The sequence below is a fragment of the Ascaphus truei genome, chromosome 2 (genome assembly GCF_040206685.1).
Source record: "Ascaphus truei isolate aAscTru1 chromosome 2, aAscTru1.hap1, whole genome shotgun sequence".
NCBI classification, from domain to species: domain Eukaryota; kingdom Metazoa; phylum Chordata; class Amphibia; order Anura; family Ascaphidae; genus Ascaphus; species Ascaphus truei.
In genome coordinates, this window is record NC_134484.1 from 380,551,694 (window position 1) to 380,572,231 (window position 20,538).

The following is a 20,538-nucleotide window of genomic DNA, read 5'->3' on the forward strand; positions in this document are numbered from 1 at the left end:
TCTGGCTACATACTGTACCAATGTAGAACAACCCTGGTCTTAAAATAAGGAAAGATAATGCAGACATTATTACAGAAGAAATATATTGTTCTCCCGCAATTCTTTTTAACATAAACACTTTCATGTTCCCAGCAAAAAGGAAATATCGCTTGTGAGCACATTCACATGGCTCAGACAGGTCTGCAACCCTGTATTTCCCCATTATCTCATAGCATACAATGTTTCCACTGCAGCCAGGAATTCTGGGAAGTGACATTCAAATTAGCACACAGTTGCCATAAAATACGAGTGGCTGACCTTTGTTGCACTCATGAGTTGATGCCAGTGTCGGTCTCGGATTGCAGGATTCTGTAAATCAGTTACGGCCCTCAGAGATGTGATCAGGTTTTTTAGAGTTAAATCCAAGCCCACGTAGGCATTCCATGAGCGAGCTTGTTTGTCTAATGACCACATTTCCTGGGGAAATAAATTATTGGCTAAGTAGTCATACCTTAAATAAAATGCGAAGAGATAGACAATAGAAGGGATACAACACAAATGTAAGACATATAAAACCTTACTTCTATTACTAAAACTGTACATTCAACCCTTGCAGTACAGGGACAGAAAAAAATGATGTTACTCAGTTTTCAAGAAAGGATGCAGGTCACAATCAAACCTGATAGAGCAGAGGTAAGGAAGACCTTAAACCGGGGGGGGGGGTAGTCAACTCCAGTCCTGAAAGGGCCAACAACAGGGATATCCCTCATTCCATGCACCACTGCGACAATCAGCGAACCTACAATCCAACGATGAACCTGATACATTTCCTAGTTCTATTTATTCATATTATACGAGACTTTTGGGATGGAATAAATATAAAAACAGGTAGGAGAAAAGTCAAATTTTTTCCACCAAAACAAAACAAAAAAAGATCTAAAAATGTCCAAGCAATTGTTTATCACACAGGGAAGGATATTATTGGAAGAACTAACGTTAAGAATAGGAAATCAAAGACTTTGAATACTGAAAAGGTGTATACAGTTGGCCTGATGTCATTACTCACTGGAAGTCAGTATTTTTTGTTTTAGAAATGGTAATAAGCATCAGGGTTTTTCCCCCCCAAACTACAGTATGAAATGAACTGTAATCTATAGTTATGCAGTGTGAAGTAAACTACTGAACTGCAGGCATCTCTACCAATGAAGATGTTTTAAAATTATGTATTAAATAAATCTGGAGAAAAAAAACACATTTTTACATTTGTTTGTGCTTTCAGCAATAATTGTATTTTCCATCAATTAGTAAATGCACGCGTATTTTCATTTAGGTGAGAACTCAGATGGGCCAGTGGTCCAGTAGAAGCTCCCTAACTACTGTAACAGCACTCAGTATCACTAGAGTGAAAAGTAAATAATATTGTGAGTAGAAGAAGCACGGAACTAAGAACGTCCACAAGTGATAAGTGATATGATGTCTATATTAATAAAAACTATTTTAATTGTATTATAACGATAAAAAAATAGGGTGTTAAAAAACTCTCCGGTGCAAAATAAGCTTCAGATATGAAGCGCTACTTAATAGTAGAGCCACTAGCCCTGGAGGAGGTAATGACTGGGCTGGATGGCCCAACAAAAATAGAAATTGAGCCTACAAGGAGGAAGGGAGCTTCTAATCCAACTCCCCCCTCCGACGACCATGCTACAATTGGTATCTATAGTAATGATAATACACACACTCGAAAATAGGCAAGTACAAGTGTATAGTAGCACAGCCACTGTAGATGTATCATTGGAGAGGTGCCAGTGTAACAATATGCTAACTAGAGTCTTAATACACTAGCCCCAAATCATAAACAAGGGGGCATGTCTCTTACTCGCAGATGCAGGTAAGTAACTGTATGCACATGACCCACTGACATATTTGCGGTACCAGCACAAGTGTGGAAGATAGCTGGGTGCCCTAGTGTTCAACGAGACTCTCTCTCAGGTACAGTAGGCTGTAGTAATAGTGCTACCAATAGCACTGTAGAGCCCGTGAGAGCTAGCAGCAATCCCGGCGGGCGTTTCGCTTTAGCACTTTCTCAAGGGCCCTTGAGAAAGCGCCAAAGCGAAATGGCCATCGGGATTGCTGCTAGCTCTCACAGGCTCTACAGTGCTATTGGTAGCACGTTTTACTACAGCCTACTGTACCTGAGAGAGAGTTTCTTTTGTGTCTGTCTTGCTCTAACTCCTACTGCACCGTTCACTACATTTACTGTCTCTCTTCATTAACAGGAGTGCTGGTGTCCCATTTGTTGTTTTGTCTGAGAACCCAGGCAATAAAAGGCTAATGAATATCTTTAGGCATCATCAAATTACATGAATATCCATCATAAATACCAGAAAAACAACAGATCATAATCCCGAATTATTTAAACACCACCGATTAGGCAATGTCTATATGCTGTATGTCCAACTAAAAAAATAATAAACTGCGAGAAAATTGAGAGAATGCTGTGGGGTTTTAAAGCTCTGCACATTACAATGTAATCTTCAAAGAACTCTCCTGGTGGTAAAAATGTATCACAATACTGTATATAATAAATTACACCATATTGTGATTCAGATCACAGTATATTATAACATGAAATGTCGACGTGCCAAATAGTGAGGGTTGCTTTTGTACAATTTTGGTGACAGCACATAGAAATTAGTTAGAAAATATAAGAAATCCAGTTCAGTGATATAATTATATTGTAATATGTTTGAATCCGTTATGAAGACAAAATGTCAACGTATGCAACCGCAAGAGGCGATGGCAATAGGAGTTATGAGATCTTTCTAGAAGACATTCCATATTAGGTTATTCTTTGTATGGAGACATGGGCAGTTCCTTATCAGATTACATCAATTTGAAGCTGAAGGACCTTATTTGATAATAAGAATTAGTGATAACAAGAGCTGACAAAGGGATATTATCTGTAAAAATATATAGGATAGGGTAGTACAGGAGAGGCAAGAAGGATTCCACCATGAGGAGAGAGATCAGAATATGAAGAAGAGAAGTTTTATCATGATATTAAGATCAAATACAAGGATCCCACTAAGAAACAGAAAACTATGCAACTACCTTTAAGAATACCATAACTTATTTGGAACATCACCGCTATTTTGTACTATTTTTGTATGTGAGTATTTATCTTCAAATTAAACCTTTCTGTTTATGTGATGTGACCAGAATTACTGAGGTCTGTTATGCTGGGTTAATCGCAGACAGAGAAATAAGGACATTGTACAGAAGAAAACCTATTGGGGTACATTCATTAAACTAAAATGGAATGCCACTTGATACAAGCACCTCTTTCATCATAACTGTATGCAGATCACAGTTACATATTTCTGCATACATCATGCACACTATTTTGAAAACATCTCTCTCTGGGCCTCATGCAGTAAAGTTTGATAAAAATTATCGCCAGGGCATTTAAATCGCCGTTTTTTTTGGCGTTGCTATCACGGTATTCAGCAAGCCTTCATTACCATTCACCGCAAAATTCCCAAAATGAGCGATTTGCTGCCAGCGATAGCATTGAGCCTCTGGAAAGGCCTAACCCGGCGATACATTTCTGCTGCAGAGAGATTGGCTATGAGAGAGCCGCCTCTGCCAGCGGAAATCTAGCCCGCAAATTATGTTTTTTAATATACATATATTTCATAGTGTAGATGTGCAGGGGGTCTCCGGAGCTGAACCGCGTTGGTTTCAGGTCTGGGGACCCCCTGCTTCCCGAGATACAGGCCCCTTTATTGGGTGCCGGTATCTCCTATGCTTTGAAATGTCCCGGTCACGTGACGCGGGACATTTCAATGCAGAGGGATACCGGCACTCCATAATGGGGCCTGTATCTTGGGAAGCAGGGGGTCCCCGGACATAAAACCAACGCGGTTCAGCTCCGGAGACTCCCTGCACATGTACACTATGAAAGAAATGGATATTAAAAAATATTTAATACACATCAATACACGCCCCCTCCGCCCAAACACACACAGTAATGGGCAAAATAACTATTATCCAGATATGGATAATAGATTATTTGCCCATTATTAAACACAACATTAGCATGCATCAATAAAGTAAATAAATACAGTTCTACTTACCACACCAGCATGTCCCTCTGTCCTCCGTTGCCAGAAAGCATATATACATAATAAAGACATTCTAATGGCCCCTAACCCCTTAATCACCTTAGCGGTTAATAACCGCTATAGTAATTAAGGGGTTAACCTATCCTGCCCCGATACAAACCCGGGAGGCCTAAGCATCCACCCCGGACTGACTATACCCACCCTGTACCTATTGAGTAGTATAGTGGTACATCATACCCATACAGTATAATAATAATATGGGCATGATAAGCCTCTATAGCACTCAATGGGCACCCTAATTACAATACATTAATGCACTAGACACACAATAATAAAACATAACTCCAAAACATACTTCACTAAATAAAAACAGTAGCCAGCTAATCCAATGAATACAAGCAATTAACAACATCAACAATGAATTAATTAAACCATTAACCAATCAAAACAATTAATTCCTAAAACAACTCGGAATTATTTTAAACAGTAACCAATCAAACCAATTAATTACTAAACCAACTGAAAATTAATAGTCACATAAACCAATCAAACCAATTAATTTCTACAACATTAATGAATTAATTGAAACATTAAACTACAAAGAAATAAATTCAAACAATATCTGAAATAACCATTAAACGCATTAGCTAACATAATACAACATTAAGTAAAAACGAACAACAATCGCAAACATTTGATTTCCATCAAGCAGGAAAAAAACAAACAATGACATCAACATAATAAACTGTAATTAAAAAAAACAATACCAAGCCAGAAATGCCCCCCAAATATTGTCATAATAATGTATTAATCTGTACTATAAAGTGCATAACCTGCCAAAACGCATAGAAGGGCTGCAACCCTCGATTTTTATGGCTTCCCATTAAAGTGATTATTTTCCTGCCAGACCTGCCTCTCTCTCTCTCTCTTGCTGTGCGCTGCACACACATTGCATTGGATTTCTCTGGACTTGGACACAGCTGCACGCTTTGGGGATAGCTGCTGGGAACTTGTGAGTACTCATACCTAGGGCCAACCCAATGAGGAGGGGGGAGGTGTTTCTGTATGCCTATCCCCCACCTTCAGGATGTGCTAGAGACCCTTTTTAGGTTTAAGTACATCTGGATTATTACTACATTAATCATATACCCAGTGTGCTCTTTCCCTTTTATGAATGGACTATATTTTGGGATAGTACCAGGCATTTGAGCATCATCTCTCTCTCACATGTAGTATATAAGTGAGACTTTATTTTAATATAGTGGACTTTTTCTTCACAGTTTGATCATGCGAAAACAGTTTCATGAATATGGCTGGAATCACTATTTTCATAGTTAAATGAATGGGAAACATTGCAGAAAAAAAATCTAAAAGAGCAGCAGCTATGGAACTTGCCTTGGCAAACCTTCTTAGCTCAACATCCATCTGTTCCACATTAATCTGTCTCCACTGAGTTTTAACCCAATCAGCAATACTGCTCTGAAAAGATAAATACAGAATAATGTCAATGCACCTGTGCCATGAAAATCACAGTACATACATTGCTTACATCAAATATACTAAATGAGGGGTTTGTAAAGGCTGGAAAATGGGCTATAAGGTGTCCTGTGACTTAGCACTGCTTAATAAATATGCAAATATTTACTAAGCAGTACTACTCTACAAGACATCTTCATGCATTAGAAGACACCTTTAGGCCCACTCGGAGGTCTCTTGCGGCGCTAGCAGGTGTCTTGTAGAATAGCAACGCTTAGTAAATATGGTCCTTAATCTTATGTAGCCCCTTTTCCCCCATGTCAAGGGTGACTATGTGTGGTGCGCTGTTACCTGTATGCTCACAGGAGGCCTGATCCTCCGCTGCAGGGAGCCTTGGGTGTACCTGGTTCGTCCAGTGACATCGCCTCCACCTGTGAAGGATCCTAGCACTGCTGGATATCCCTTGCACAGGACCCAATGCAATACACACACACTTGTATATATAACAGATTTGCTGAACGCAGATCAGAACATAGATAACTGCATAACGTGCACAACGTAGGTCTCTGACAGCCGTAACCCCACAGTGCCCCCAACCACCTTGTCCACATCCTGGTGGAGTTTCCCCCAAAGTACTGCATAACTTGGGCATCTAACCACCCGGTGTCCACAGGAGCCAACCCACTGTGTGACAGCGCTGCCCACAATAAGAATGTTGTTGTTGGTGCACTTGTTGAGGTACCTACCCAGGTGCTCCAGCACCTGGGTATGACCGAAGAGCAAACAGGGATCCGCTGATCCCGCAATGTCGTCGTCAGCGAAGCCTCCGCCTCTGCATGGGGTGGACTCCCACTGAAGTGTCCCAACATGAAGATAGTTTCTGATTCATAAGACCACAGGCCGCAGATACTGTGCGGTGTCTTGCTGTGCCCCTGACGCTTTGCAAATACAGGGGCAGTGTCCCTATCTATTGGGCCTGTCCCTGTAGCAGCCACAAGCTTATGGGGGAGTCGGGGCCTAACTGGGACCTATAAGGGGGTCTCTGGCTTAGTGCAGGGGCCTACTGACACCCTGCACACACACCCACACCCTTCCGTGTCCCAGCTCCGATTGGCATGGTCTGCAGAGCTCACACAAATGTATCTGTCCCTTGCAGGACAATCCGGGCGCCACATTGGCTGTTGTGGGTCATGTGTCTCTATTCCCAGAGGCTCATGGGAGTTGTAGCTCCCCTGCGGAGCTGTGTGAGTAATGGCCACCACTTGCAATGCCTCCTGCGCATCCGCAAGGTGTACCAAGATGGCCACCGGACCTGGGAAAGCTCTGCACGTGTGCAATATCTCTAATGCGCATGTGCGACTATTAACAACATGCAGGTGCCCTGCTAAGGGTGCTGCAGCGGACCTCCGGTGACACGGTTACCCCTCCAACTCCCGCAGCGCTCCGGCAGTCTCCCCCACACGCCTCTGACCTCTGCCTCAGCCTCCGCTGCCAGCTGCAACCGCACCAGGAGGTAAGGGGACAGAAGGGGGACCCAGGCTATACTTATAAATGCTAAACTACTCATCATTAAATGCTGAACCATTCCTGGAAATGTTGCAGTATATAGCAATATCTGTATATTCTTCCTATAGATGACTAGTGATCAATAGAGAAAAACAAAATTAAAAGAACTTTGCCATGTCTGAAATATTCATTGTGTTCTGCCTTCCCCTGTTTTCCTCAAACTCACAATAAGTAAAAGAGGGTGCAAGATTTTCTCTGGGGCTTTGGAAGAGGTTAAAGTCCATTGGTCGCTAGATCTGTATGTAGAATCTAAAAATTGCGGTGCACAGCAAAAGTGAGAAAGAGATGGACGTGAAGTGAATGAAAACATTTTATTGGGCTCTATGAGCAAACATGTACAGTATATGTACCTATACATGTTTGCTCATACTGTAGGTAATTATACATGTTTGCTCATAGAGCCCAATATATAATTTCTTCATTCTTGGGCGATAATGTTCAGCTTTTTCTAACTTTTGCTGTGCACCGCCATTTTGAGGGATTCTTCATCTGTCATAGTTTGCCAACTGGAAAAAATTTCCAGCACTTCAATTCCGTGAGTTTTACCTTTATACACTTGTATTCAAGCACTGATCCAGTGGGATATTTATTCTTGCAGTGGGACCCTTGGGATGTGATGTTGGTACGGAGGATTCACTTGCCGGTGGGTTCCCCGTTACTTCCCTTCATCTACCGTTTGTTGGTCAGACATCAACTCACATATCCACACCCATGCTTGTCTCTAACACACCCACTCATCATCTTAGGATTCCTGCGTATATATTCTTTCCACCAACAGCCTCCTTTACATATATAGTAACCTGCTGTAAGGTTTTTGATGCACCGATCTGGGACTGGGTTTTACTTATATTCCCTAGTTGTGTATGTATGCAGTTCTATTTTCATAGATTCATTATGTATCTAATAATTAATAAACAGTCAATGTGCCTTTTATTAAAATGGATATGTTCTCTTCCATATACAGTATGTTCAGAGCACTTAACACTTAATGAAGGATTACTAACTCAACATTGACCTAAATGGTCTATATACTCAATCCATGTTCGTGCATCACAAATATGGTAAAGACAAAATAAGTTACGTGGTAACGTTTAATACTGTTTCTGCCACACACTAATAATATATAACCAAGGTAACAACATAATGGTCTTGAAAGTAGTTGAACCAATAATTGTTAATGCTTTTTTTTTTTTAAACTTACATATTTGGTCCATTTGCCAAACCATTATTTTTTTTTTTATGAATCAAGACACATTTATATACAAATTTGAATAACACATGAAATTATATTAGACATGTGAAATGTAAAAAAAAAAAATCAGCTACTTAATATGATTTAATGTGTTAATAAAACGTCTCATTATTTTAAACAAAAAATATCACCAATACGCATATATATATTATATTATTATTAGCATAAAATCATATTTCCTGTGGAAGGGAATTCTTACCCTAACATTGCATATCATGTCCCACAATTCCTTCAACAGTTGTATTTCTTGACAACATTTTTTTATTTGCTTATAATCCGGAACAGCCACTTCAAAAAGGTTTGCAGATTCCTGCATATTCAACATTTCTCGCCCCAGTGCTTCAAGATTTTGGTGTGCCTATGGAGTTCAGAAATAATATACTATTACTTTTTATTAATACTATTGTTATGTTTATTATCCTTTATTTATACTGTGACAAATATTCCTGCAATTGTAACAAAACCCACAGTCCTAAACATAGTGACAGGTATGCACAGGGCCACCGACAGTTGGGACAGTTGGGACAGCCGGGACTGATGTCCCGGGCCCGGTGGCTGGGGGGGGAATGGGGAGGCTGGCAGCCGGACAAAGTTGTTGCAGCCGGGCCCCGGCTCTCCCCCAGCTGCGGGCCTCCCTCACGGTGTCGCACACCGAGCTTCTAACGCTCCCGCACGATGGGTATCTCTGACGTCAGTGCACCAGAAGTAAGCTGGGCCTCATGAACCGGCATGAGAGGGAGGCCCGACACGTGTGCATGCATCAGAAGCATGTGGGACAGTCATTGAGGCAGGCCTCACCGGAGCAGGAGGCCCGTCCGGCCCACACCGGAGCAGGAGCAGAAGTGTTCCTATTGGACTGTCCAATAGGAGCGCTTCTGCTCCTGCTCCGGTCACATGGTTCCCCAGCTCACACTGCTATGGAGTCCTGCAGCTCCCGCGCAGGCTGAACACACACTGCTGATGCTGCCACCGCCACAGGACCTCTGCTGACCTGCCTAGATGTCTTCGTCACTGTCTTCCTCACGGGTCTTCCTCGCCTTCCGTCACTGACAGCAGGTAAGTAATGATATATTTTTCAGCTACCCTGACATTACCCGGCACCGGGTATTACCCGGCGCCGGGAGCACTTCTCTGTTGCCGGGTCCGGGTAATTTCCGGGTAGCTGAAAATCCGCCGGGTACCGGGTAATTTCGGATATTCGGTACATCACTGGTTGGTGTATTTTGTTATATGTATCTGGGGGTGTGGGGGTTTATATGTATTTGGGGGGTGGAGGTTTTTTAAATATGTATTTGGGGGTGGGGGGAGCTTGGTATGTATTTAGAGGGGTGGGAAGTTTTTTTGTATTGGGGGGGTGGTTTGTTTTGGTATGTATTTTGTGGGGGGGGATTGAGTGAGAGTGGGGTAATTGATGGAGGTTGGTGGCGAGTGAGAGGAGAGAGGGAGTGTAAGAGAGGGTGAGGGAGTGAATGAGGTTGAGAGGGAGTAAGAGTGACACGCAGGGGAGAGAAATACATGCGAGGGGTTGAGTGAGAATTGGGTAATTGATGGAGGGGGGAGAGTGAGAGGGGTGAGTGAGGAAAAGGGAGGGAAACAAGGGAGAGAGAAATACATGGTAAGAGGTAGGGAAATAGAGGGGTCTCGTGAGGTGTGAAATGGGGGGGCTCGCAAGACCGCCGGGGCGGGGGGGGAAGCAGACATACAGTAACTCTAGTCCTGGGCCTCGGGAAATCTGTCTGCTGCCCTGGGTATGCATGCTTAACTGTGCATTATCACAAAATTATCACAAAAGATTCATACTGGGGGGCTCTGCTCAGAGAAGCTTAGGGTTCAACGTGCTAAAGGACTTCACTAGCAATAGAATGCATACAGGATAGGTGGTTAAAAAGAGATCAGATCTACTACTTGAAGTTTTATCTTTTATTTTAGCAGTAGGTGATTAGATTGTTTTCGGAGAAGGCGGAAGAGAGAGTGCATGGAGTAAGAAGGTGGAGAAGAGTGCAAGTGGAGAAGAAAGAGAGAGAGAAAGACAGAAAGAAAAAGAGAGAGGGAAAGAGAGAGAAAGAGAGAGAGAAAAGGAGAGAGAAAGAGAGAAAGAGAGAGAGAAAGAGAAAGAGAGAGAGAGAGAGAGAGAAAGAGAGAGAGAAAGAGAAAGAGAGAGAGAACATTCCTTTCCCTGAGAGCCTGAGGTGATTTTCTTAGTGATGTAAACAAGTGAGAGTATGCAAGAAGAGAGTGAAAAAGAGAGTTTGAGGAGGGAAAGTTGAGAAGCCAAGTGGATGCCAGATGGAAGATGTCCATTAGGCAAGCCATGAAGCAAGTAATTGGAGACAATGTGGTAGATTTAAACAGGAGAGGTTACACAGGCTCCTTTAAAAAATTGTGTTGGAAGAACTCCTTTTGAAGAGGTGGTATGAGTAGGGATTTTTGTTTATTGGCGTTTATTTTTTTATTTTTTCCAGTGTTTGTGTTTTATTTAACAAAATCAGTGTGTATCAGTGTTAAAAGTAGAAGAAGGAATCTGGAGCAACAGCACACCGGCTGCACCAAACCGGAAATAGGACGGGAACACTGGTTGAGTAGAAAAATATGAAGTTCTTTTATTCAGACATATACAAAATAGTGATCCAAGTTACAAAATATCCCCCGACTTTCATACCTACGTAAGTGGCGCTTGCTCAAGGAGTGTTAATAGAAAAAAAAATTGACATGAATTTGGATTTGTAATTTATCTGTATACTTTTTTTTTTAGTTTACATACTCCCCCGTTATGCCTTTATCTCCAACCTGTGGACTTTATTTTCAGTTAAACCCTAAAACCGAAATCCCTAGGTATGAGTAATGAGATGATGAAGAGTGACATTTGGAAAACAGAAAAGAGAGATTTAAGTTTTGGGAAAAACTAGCACATACTTAGAATCTATATCTATAAAAATGAAAACATTGTTTGTTTGCTGAAAACGTTGTATGTTTGCTGTGCTTATGGGCAATTTGATTGGTCCGTTGGTCTTTCACTCACCCTCTGGCCAATCTGATTGGTCCATGGCCCGGCTCCGCCCCCCGCACGCCTCTCATTGGCCTGCGTGTTCTATGACCTCACATACCCAACGGCCACACTCTCAGAAAATAACCTCAGTGCAGATTCATCCCCTGCGGATTACTCACCACCTGAGGTAACGTGCGCTGGCAAGAGCCACCCCCGCCCCCTCAACACCACCCCACTGCTGGCTCCCCCCCCCCCCCCCCCATCACCCGCAGTTTACCTCTCCGCCGGATCCCCCCTATCACCCACCCTCACCCGCAGCTCACCTCCCCGCCGGCTCCCCCCCCTTCACCCCCCGCTCACCCGCAGCTCTCACCACCTGCGGTCCCCGTTCTCTCTCCCCTCAGCGGGGATGCCGGGAGCGCCAGGGAGGGGGGGGGGTGGAAGGAGCGCACGCCGCTTCTCCTCACCACACGCGGGACCCGTTATCTCTCCCCTCAGCAGGGACCGCCAGGGAAGGGTGGAGAGGGGTGAGGGGTGGAGATGGGGGGGGACACGCGCAGGGAATCACGTCATCTGGCGTTGTTTACATGCCGCTTTTATGGTGCCTGTGGTGATGTCACGAGGACAGCGCAGGCGCAGGAGTGTTCAGGCCGCAGCCCCAGGACGCGACGGAACCGAATCAGTCAACAAGAGGGGTGGAGAACCGGGGATCAGAGGGACAGAGGCCACGGCATAGGCTAGCTTAGTTAAGGGCCACAATAAAGGATGCCTCACAGAAAGCCAGGGAGCATCAGGTATCTAGGGGCCACAGGGCAGGGCCCACAGGCATCCAGGAGGTATCTGAGATCCAGGGGCCACAGGCCAGCAGGAATCCATGGACCACAGGCCAGGGTGCATCAGGTATCCAGGGGCCACAGGCAAGCAGTATTCAGGGGCCACAGGCCAGGGTGCATCATGTATCCAGGGGCCACAGGGCAGGGTGCATCAGGTATCTAGTCCGCAGGGGGGAGGGGGAAGGGAGTCAGGAGAGAGGGGGGGGGCAAGCCCACACATACATACATACTGATACACACTGACTGACACACACACACTTCCCCCCTTAGTCAGCTCAGCTGCCAAACACACGGGGGGAACGGAGCTGTGAACAGGGGGGGGGGGAAAGAAGCGTTGAAGGGGGGGGAATCGGAGATGTGAACTGGGAGGGGGAGCGCAGCTCTAAACGGGGGTGGGGGAGCAGAGCTGTGAAGAGGGGGGGAGAGAGTGGAAGGGAGTGGAGAGAGAGTGGGAGTGAGAACATTAAACCCTGGGCAACGCCGGGTATATCAGCTAGTGTATTATAAAATGGGGAAGAGTTAGGGGAGGATAATAGGTAAAATAATTCTTGTGGTAGTACTTTGTATGGACTAGAAAGAAGAGAATTGAAAGTGAAGGGAGTTGTAGTAGCTTCAAAAGTGAAAAAATAATTAATTCTGACTTTTGCTATTATTAAATGTTGGCAATGTTATATAAAAAGAACTGCATTACACTGGATATGGGGTGAAGGAACAAAAGGAGTCAGATAAAATAACAAGGGAGTGTATAAATGTAAGGATGGTATTTTTTGATAGCAATTGAGAAGTTACAGTAGGTTTTTGGAATGGAAGGAGAAAGTTTGTAAATGAGGAGTTCAGTTTTAAATATAAGTAGTGAGGTAACAATGGGCATTTAGAAATGTAGTCGGTGACAAAGGTGGCCAATGTGTACCATTTACCAGGCCAGGGTAGATTTGGATGTTGCCAGTATAGATGTGACAATGAAAATCAAAAGAGTGTAAAATGTAATCAAAAGAGAAGATGGATAGAGATCAGAGTTCTGCAACCAACATGGCTCCTCCAAAAATTGGAACAAGGGATCTGGCAAAGAGACATTGAAGGAGTAGTGAGAAAGGCTAAAACCATGGGGGAGGGTGGATATGTCATACAATAAAAGAAATTGGGGGTATATATACTGTAGGAATGGGGTGGACAATGGACAATAGTGTCAAAATCAGAAGATCCATTGTAATGCGAATAAAAAGAGTGACGATAAGACTTAACAATCAAAAGATCACTAGTGAATGTAGTGAGGATAGACACAGTAGAATTGTTAGAATGAGAACGGAATTCAAAATTGCCATAAATAGAGCATATGGTGATAAAAATCATCTAGTAAAAAAAAAGGTTACTCATAATTCCAAAGTGGTTTGAAGAAGAAAATAGGAGAAGGAGAGGTGGGATCAATGAGGTTTAGTTAGGATAGGAGCAGAACAATGCATGTTTATAGGATAAAGTAAAAATTCTTGTAAAGAAGAATGTGTTAAAGAGAAGTGATAGAGCAGGAAACCCTTCATGGTTAGAGTGGAGTAAGTATGTCATGAGTGGATCCTAGTTAGAAGAGATGGAAAGGGGGTGACAGAATATAAAGATGAAAGTGGAGAACAGATGTCATTTCTCAGGATTGGAGGCTTTGTAACAAAACACTGACATTTTTACCTGTGTAACAGCTCCTTTGCTGGATCCTACATATCTCCTCTTTCCCATTCTCTGTGACACAGCACTGTTTTTCAACACTCTCCTTGGGGAACCATAGTCACTTAATTTAGAGATAACCAATCAGCACTCTATTCATATGTAATATAAGTACTCCCACGTTTTTTAAACCACCTGTGATTCCTTATTTCTGGTGTGACTGGGGTTTCCAAAAGAGAGGTTTGAAAACCACTGTGCTATAGCATATTTATTTTCCTTACCTTATCTAGACAGACATATGGCTTTTCTGCATCAAAAGAGAAGGGTGCTTCCAAACAAAATCTCTCTCTGAAGTGCATTTGCTTAGTCTAGAGAAAGAAAAAAAACAGAAATATAAAATAACTCTATAAAGATTTGTATACAATGAGATAATTAGTCTAGGACTTGACTTACATCAAAAGCAACACATCTTCTGCGAATAATGGAAACCTCTGAAATCTGCAGAGGAGCAACATCATGCTTAACAGAAATAGCTATTTTTTTTGTATTATTCCATTTTTCTGGCAGTACCTGTTGGGGAAAAAAAAGGAAGATTATGTAATGCTCTCTATTCTATACACATCTTTAAGAATAATTGTATTGCTTGTACACTGGATTGGTATTATAGAGCTCTGCAAAGTGAATATAGAATCAGATTTAAGGTCTGCTGTATTGCTCACAAAGCAAAGAAGATCAATCACTATCATTTTAATATGTGTTATAATTTTGAATATTTTAGGTAACTACCCAATCTTAACCACAACAGCATTACAAAAATACTATGTACTATATCAGGGGTGGCCAAACTTTTTTTCAGGTGTTCTAATAAATGGGCACCAATTTTTTGGTGGACCACAGTCCTACTACCCCCTCTCCTCCTCTCTCACTTAATTCCCCCTCCCTCCTCCTCTCACTCAATTCCCCCTCCCTCCTCCTCTCACTCAATTCCCCCCTCCTCCTATCTTTCAATTCCACTATCTCCTCGTCTCTCACTAAATCCAACCCTCCTTTCTCAGTCTATTACCGCCCCCCTCCCACTCAATTCCCCCCCTTGTCCACTCTCTCAATTTCCCATCCTCATCTCCTCTCACTCAATTCGCTGCCCCCCCCCCCCCGCATATAAGAATTGTACCTTGTGTAGGAAGGGTGGGGGCCAGTATTTACTGATAGCATTTTGCAAAGTGGTAACAAAACCACACTCACGTGCAAACATAAGGTTAGCACATTTATAATATAAATATATCATAAAAGTGTTCAAAGTATTGTCACTGGAAAAGAATCGATATTTTTAAGTGTTTATTGCTTCATATAACACAGCATAGCCCAATGTTTTGGACCCCAGCAGGATATTTTTTTACCGTGCACAGTGTATGCCTTGTAACTTGTGAGGACGGCCATCTTTTAACTCTCTCTCTGTATGTGTATACACATATATGTATATATAATGCTTGCCACCATGGAAGATCCCTCAATACTGGCTGTCTGCTGTGTGTATCTCCAAATGTTTACTCGACTACTGAGCTTCCGAATTCTGCAGGGGTGGGCATGGAACACGTGTTCAGAGGGGACCTGCGGTGGCTGATTGAGTGCCACTTTGCCAATAGCCACTTTACCTCTGTGTATCAGCACTCCGTTATACCAGGAACCTTAACGCTGCCATTTCTGGGTTGTCGGGGGACCTTCACATCAGCAGCACTAACAGTGACGTTCCCAAAGGTCACGTGTCCAAGCGGAGCAAGTAAACAGCGGTCATCTCACCTGTGTTTGGCGCACGAGTCATTTCTCATACCACGCTATCAAACTTTGGCGAATTTGTCTGAGTTTATTTTTTTTATTAAACCGTATTATTTGAGAGAGAGAGAGAGAGAGAGAGAGAGAGAAAGAGATATGCAACGATGGGAAGCTCTTCCTGGTGAAGTATGTTTTATTACATTTAAAACCATATGCAGAACCTCCACAGTAGACTCTCACAAACCAGTGTCTTTGTAAGTATGCACGAAGCACTGTGCCCGGAAGACCTGAGGCTGAGCTTCGTTGAAAGGCAAGCCGCTGACGGAGGGGGAGCTCACCACAATCGGGACCTTAAGGGACCGAGGAGCCAGGTTATCTCCACTTTGTCCATACAGTACTTACAAACACACTGGTTTGAGACAGTCCAGTGTTGAGATTTTGCATATGGTTTGAAATGTAATAAAGCGTACTTCACCATAGGAAGTCTTGTTTGTGCTTGATATAGTTACAGCTATTTCTAACTCATGGAGGTAGAAGGAAGACACCTCATATATAGAAGCAGCATCTGAAGACCTTTGCAAGACTTTTGTTTTACATTGTGTTAGTCCGTTTGAATTATGGACTTTTAAGTGTACCATGGGCTGTTGCTTATATATTGCTGTTGCAGGGTACATGCAACCACACACGCGGGTTCTCTTGATACGGTTTCTTTATTGAGTCTTAAAATATACAGCACACAAAAACAAAATAGCTTCTCTTCAGCATACAAAAACAAAATAGCTTCTCTTCAGCAGACAAAAACAAAATAGCTTCTCTTCAGCATAGAAAACAAGGCAGCTTCTCTTCAGCATTCAGTATTTCAGTCCTGTCTCCTGACCAGCTAGCTTACATATTTGTACAGCCTTGGGGTTTTAAAACACCTTGATTATGCAGCTGGGGTCAGACTAATTAAGCAGCCCTTCTCAACTAAAACTTAACCTCGTCACTGCTGCACTGCAAGCCTAAACATAGGTTTGCCAGGCATATGGCTGGTGACGTTCATTCACCCTGTCACATTCCTCCCATGTTAGTGTGTGGCTGGGGCCACGCACGGCTGAAGCCCGACAATTCACCCCTTCTCTAGAAAAGAAGTCAGCATTTGCATTTTCTTCTCCAGTCCTGTGCTGAATCTCAAATGAGAAGGGTTGGAGGGCCATATACCACCTGGTCAATCTAGCATTGGAGTCCTTCATACTATTTAACCACTTCAATGGAGCATGGTTGGATGTTCCACTCCCTCAAACTGTTGTGACAACACTGCCCCTAGCCCAATCTCTGATGCATCGGTTTGCACTACAAAAGGCCTGTTGAAGTCTGGGCTTCTAAGGATGGGACCCTCTGATAGACACCTTTTTATGTCCTCAAAGGCTCTCTGACACTCCCTTGACCATACCACTTGTGCAGGGGCACACTTTTTTGTAAGGTCCGTTAATGAGGCTGCAACTTCCGAGTAGTTGGGGATGAACCGCCGATAGTACCCTGCTAAACCCAGCAGAGAGCGTACCTGCGTTTTTGTTTGGGGGGGTCAGAACTTCTTTCAGGTCAACTACCTTGTCGGTTAGTGGCCTTACTTTTCCACCTCCCACTGCATAACCTAAGTATTTGTTTTCCGCCTTACCTAAGGCACATTTCTTAGGGTTGGCTGCGAGCCCTGCCTCTCTTAGAGATTTGAGGACCGCTTTCAGCCTATTTAGATGGGCCCGCCAGTGTTTACTATAAATGACAATGTCATCTAGGTAGGCTGCAGCATAAGCCCTATGGGGTCTCAGCACTTTATCCACGAGTCTCTGAAATGTGGCTGGTTCTACATGCAGTCCAAATGGCATTGTCACAAACTGGTATAAACCCATGGGAGTGGCAAAGGCTGTTTTGCACTTGGACTTTTCCTCTAAAAGTATTTGCCAGTATCCTTTTGTTAAGTCCAGCGTGGATATATATATTCCACGTTACTAAGGGCGTCAATTAACTCGTCCACCCTTGGCATCGGATATGTGTCAAACTTGGATACCGCATTGACCTTTCGGCGGTCCACACAAAATCTTACCTTCCCATCGGTTTTAGGGGCCATAACTAGTGGACTACACCACTCACTGCATGATTCCTCAATCACTCCTAAGTGTAACATTTCTTGTACCTCCTTCTCTACCAGGGCCCTACGACTTTCAGGCAACCTATAAGGATGGGAACGTACTTTTACCCCAGGTGCTGTCTCGATCACATGTGAAATTAAATTAGTTTGCCTGGCAAATTAGGAAAAAACATAATGGAATTGTGTAATTATTTCTAACAAGTCCACTTTTTGTTCAGAGGACAACTGTCTACCATTGGGATTTTATCGTCACCCACGATGTTCTCCCGTGGGGGCTGAGGACCCAAGTCCGTTTCCTCCTCCACCGGGTGGATGAATAGAGACCGCTGCATCTTCCAGGGTTTCAGCAAGTTCACATTGTAAATTTGTTTACCCTTCCTGGACCCTGGTTGAGCGATCTCGTAATCCACATCACCCGTGCGGCAGAGTACTTCGAATGGGCTCTGCCATTTGGCTAGGAGTTTGCTCTCACAACTGGGAAACAACAACATCACCTGATCTCCTGGGTGAAACACTCTAATACGAGCATTTTGATTGTAATGTCTCTCCTGACTGTCCTGGGCTGATCTAAGATTCTCCCTAGCAAAATGCCCGACCACATCTAGGCGCTTCCTAAGGTCCAATACATATTGCAGAGTATTCTTAGAAGGGGACCGCTGTTCCTCCCAGGACTCCTTTAGGAGGTCTAGGATACACCGGGGTTGGCGGCCATACAGCAGTTCAAATGGAGAGAATCCCGTGGAGGCCTGGGGAACTTCCCGCACTGCAAACAGCAGAAAAGGGAGAAGTTCATCCCAGGCTCTCTTCTCTGAATCTACAAATTTCCCCAGCATCCCTTTTAGAGTTCGGTTAAATCTTTCCACCAATCCGTCAGTCTGTGGATGTGTGATGGTTCAGGGTATTCCTTCCCCTTCTTTCTCTTCCTCTGTCCCATCTCCTTCCAATCCCTCTACCTTTTCCCACTCCTGTCCCGTTCCATCTACCTCTCTCTCTACCCCACTGCCTCAGCGCATGCCCCGCAGGTCTCGCGCGCCCACGCGGTCCCCGAGCCCCTGCAGTGACGCTCCCGACTCCCAAACACCCGCTATGCCCGCGGCCAGTGCCTCACCTTCCCTGGAGGCTCCGTCCGCTCCTCTGCCTTCCTCCATCGGGGTACGCATGGCGCGGCGCTCCGCGCGCCTGGTGACGCAGCCTATGCACGCGATCCCTCAGCTTGCGGAGGGCGCGCGCACACACTCTTCGTCTGGGTCCTGTCGCCCTTCTGGTTCCTCCTTCCGGTTCCGGCGTGCCATCTCCCTGTCGCAGCCTGTGCGTGCGCACCCTCAGCTTACAGAATAACGTAAAAAATGCTGTATGGTGCTCAAAAACACAGATCAAAACAACAAAGAGTCCTAAACATAATATTCCACTTGTGAAGATCCTAGGAGTATCAGGAAAATGATAGACCAATAATCCTAATTGGATATGACACCTACTTCCACTATGACACGATGGCCTGGATGGAATTCCACTAGGATAAGTAACAACTCCCACTAGCTAGTGTCCAGTCAGATATATCGCTGTGGAGCAGTAAAAAGGTGTAAAGAGTAGTATTACTCACATCTGGATGGTCTTCATGATATACCTCCTGTGGTAGGTGCATCCGGTCTTCCAAAGGTGACAGCAAAGCAGTGTAGGAAGGTTGGAGCACAACTGAACACAGGAAAGGAAGAATAATCTGCGAGAGAGTTTTTCTTTTTGAAAAAGAGCGTTGCTCGAAACGCGTTGGTGGGGGCCCGTGGGCTCACTGTATGTTTATGGCATGATCCATTAAATATTTTTTGGGACACACACTCGCAGATTATTCTTCCTTTCCTGTGTTCAGTTGTGCTCCAACCTTCCTACACTGCTTTGCTCTCAGCTTACAGAAGGCGCGCGCACACGCGCCTCTTATCAGGCCTGCCACGTTCCTGACTCCTCCTCCCAGTCCTTACAGGCCATTCCCCTGATTGCCCCTTCTTTCTCCTCCTCTTCTCTCCCTGACCAATCCCTGTAGTCTCCTACTTCTCTCTCTGCTCCTCCCCTCTCTCCTATTGGTGTGTCTCCCTTTATTATCCCTGTCTGTCTTCTCTATCGTCGCTCTGCATAGTTCCTGTTTCCCTGTGTGTGCTGACCTATGCTGTGCTCCCTCTGTGTCCCTGCTGTATCCTGCTCCTGTGCTTACTTTGGATTTCCCTGGCTTTGACCCCTGCTTGTCCTGGACTACCCTGCTCTCTGTACCCCTTGAACCTTGCTACGAACTATACCTTGCTGACCTCTGGAATCCTTGGACCTGGCTTTGTACCCTGACGACTCTACTCTCTGGACCTCTGGACATTGGCACACGGATACGACCATTCTTACGCTTAGACCAACAGACGTTGCAAGTATCGTTACCACTCTCCCTACAGGCCCAGCAACGCTATACCACACTCCGGGCTTGCTCCCACTGCTGTGGGTGTGTGGTGTAATAACGTTCCCACCTCAGTACTGGGGTATTGCCAGGTCTGCAGGCATACAGGCGTGACAGGATGGTAGACCGATGTCTGAACAGACTTGACCTCTAGTAACTTTAAGACATCCTGCATCAGGAAAAGCCATAAAAAATTGTACCTTGGTCTATCAACATAACCTGGGGATGTCCAACCCGTGAGAACAGCTCCAACAACTTGTTGGCTACTTGCTTCGCCGTTGCTGTTCTCAAGGGGAACGCCTCAGGATATCTTGTTGCATAGTCAACTATTACAAGAATA

At 44.2% G+C, this 20,538-nt stretch overlaps 1 protein-coding gene across 1 annotated transcript in view; it reads right to left on the bottom strand.

The window, feature by feature from the left end:
- DNAH11 (dynein axonemal heavy chain 11) overlaps positions 1-20,538 on the bottom strand; it is a 323,392-nt gene that overhangs the window by 240,165 nt on the left and 62,689 nt on the right. Inside the window, exons 20-24 of the mRNA XM_075587148.1 lie at positions 14,323-14,439; positions 14,151-14,237; positions 8,597-8,755; positions 5,499-5,582; positions 298-456 (exon numbers count right to left, since the gene is read on the bottom strand). Of these exons, the coding sequence (XP_075443263.1) occupies positions 298-456; positions 5,499-5,582; positions 8,597-8,755; positions 14,151-14,237; positions 14,323-14,439 (606 nt within the window). The remainder of the gene's footprint in view (positions 1-297; positions 457-5,498; positions 5,583-8,596; positions 8,756-14,150; positions 14,238-14,322; positions 14,440-20,538) is intronic.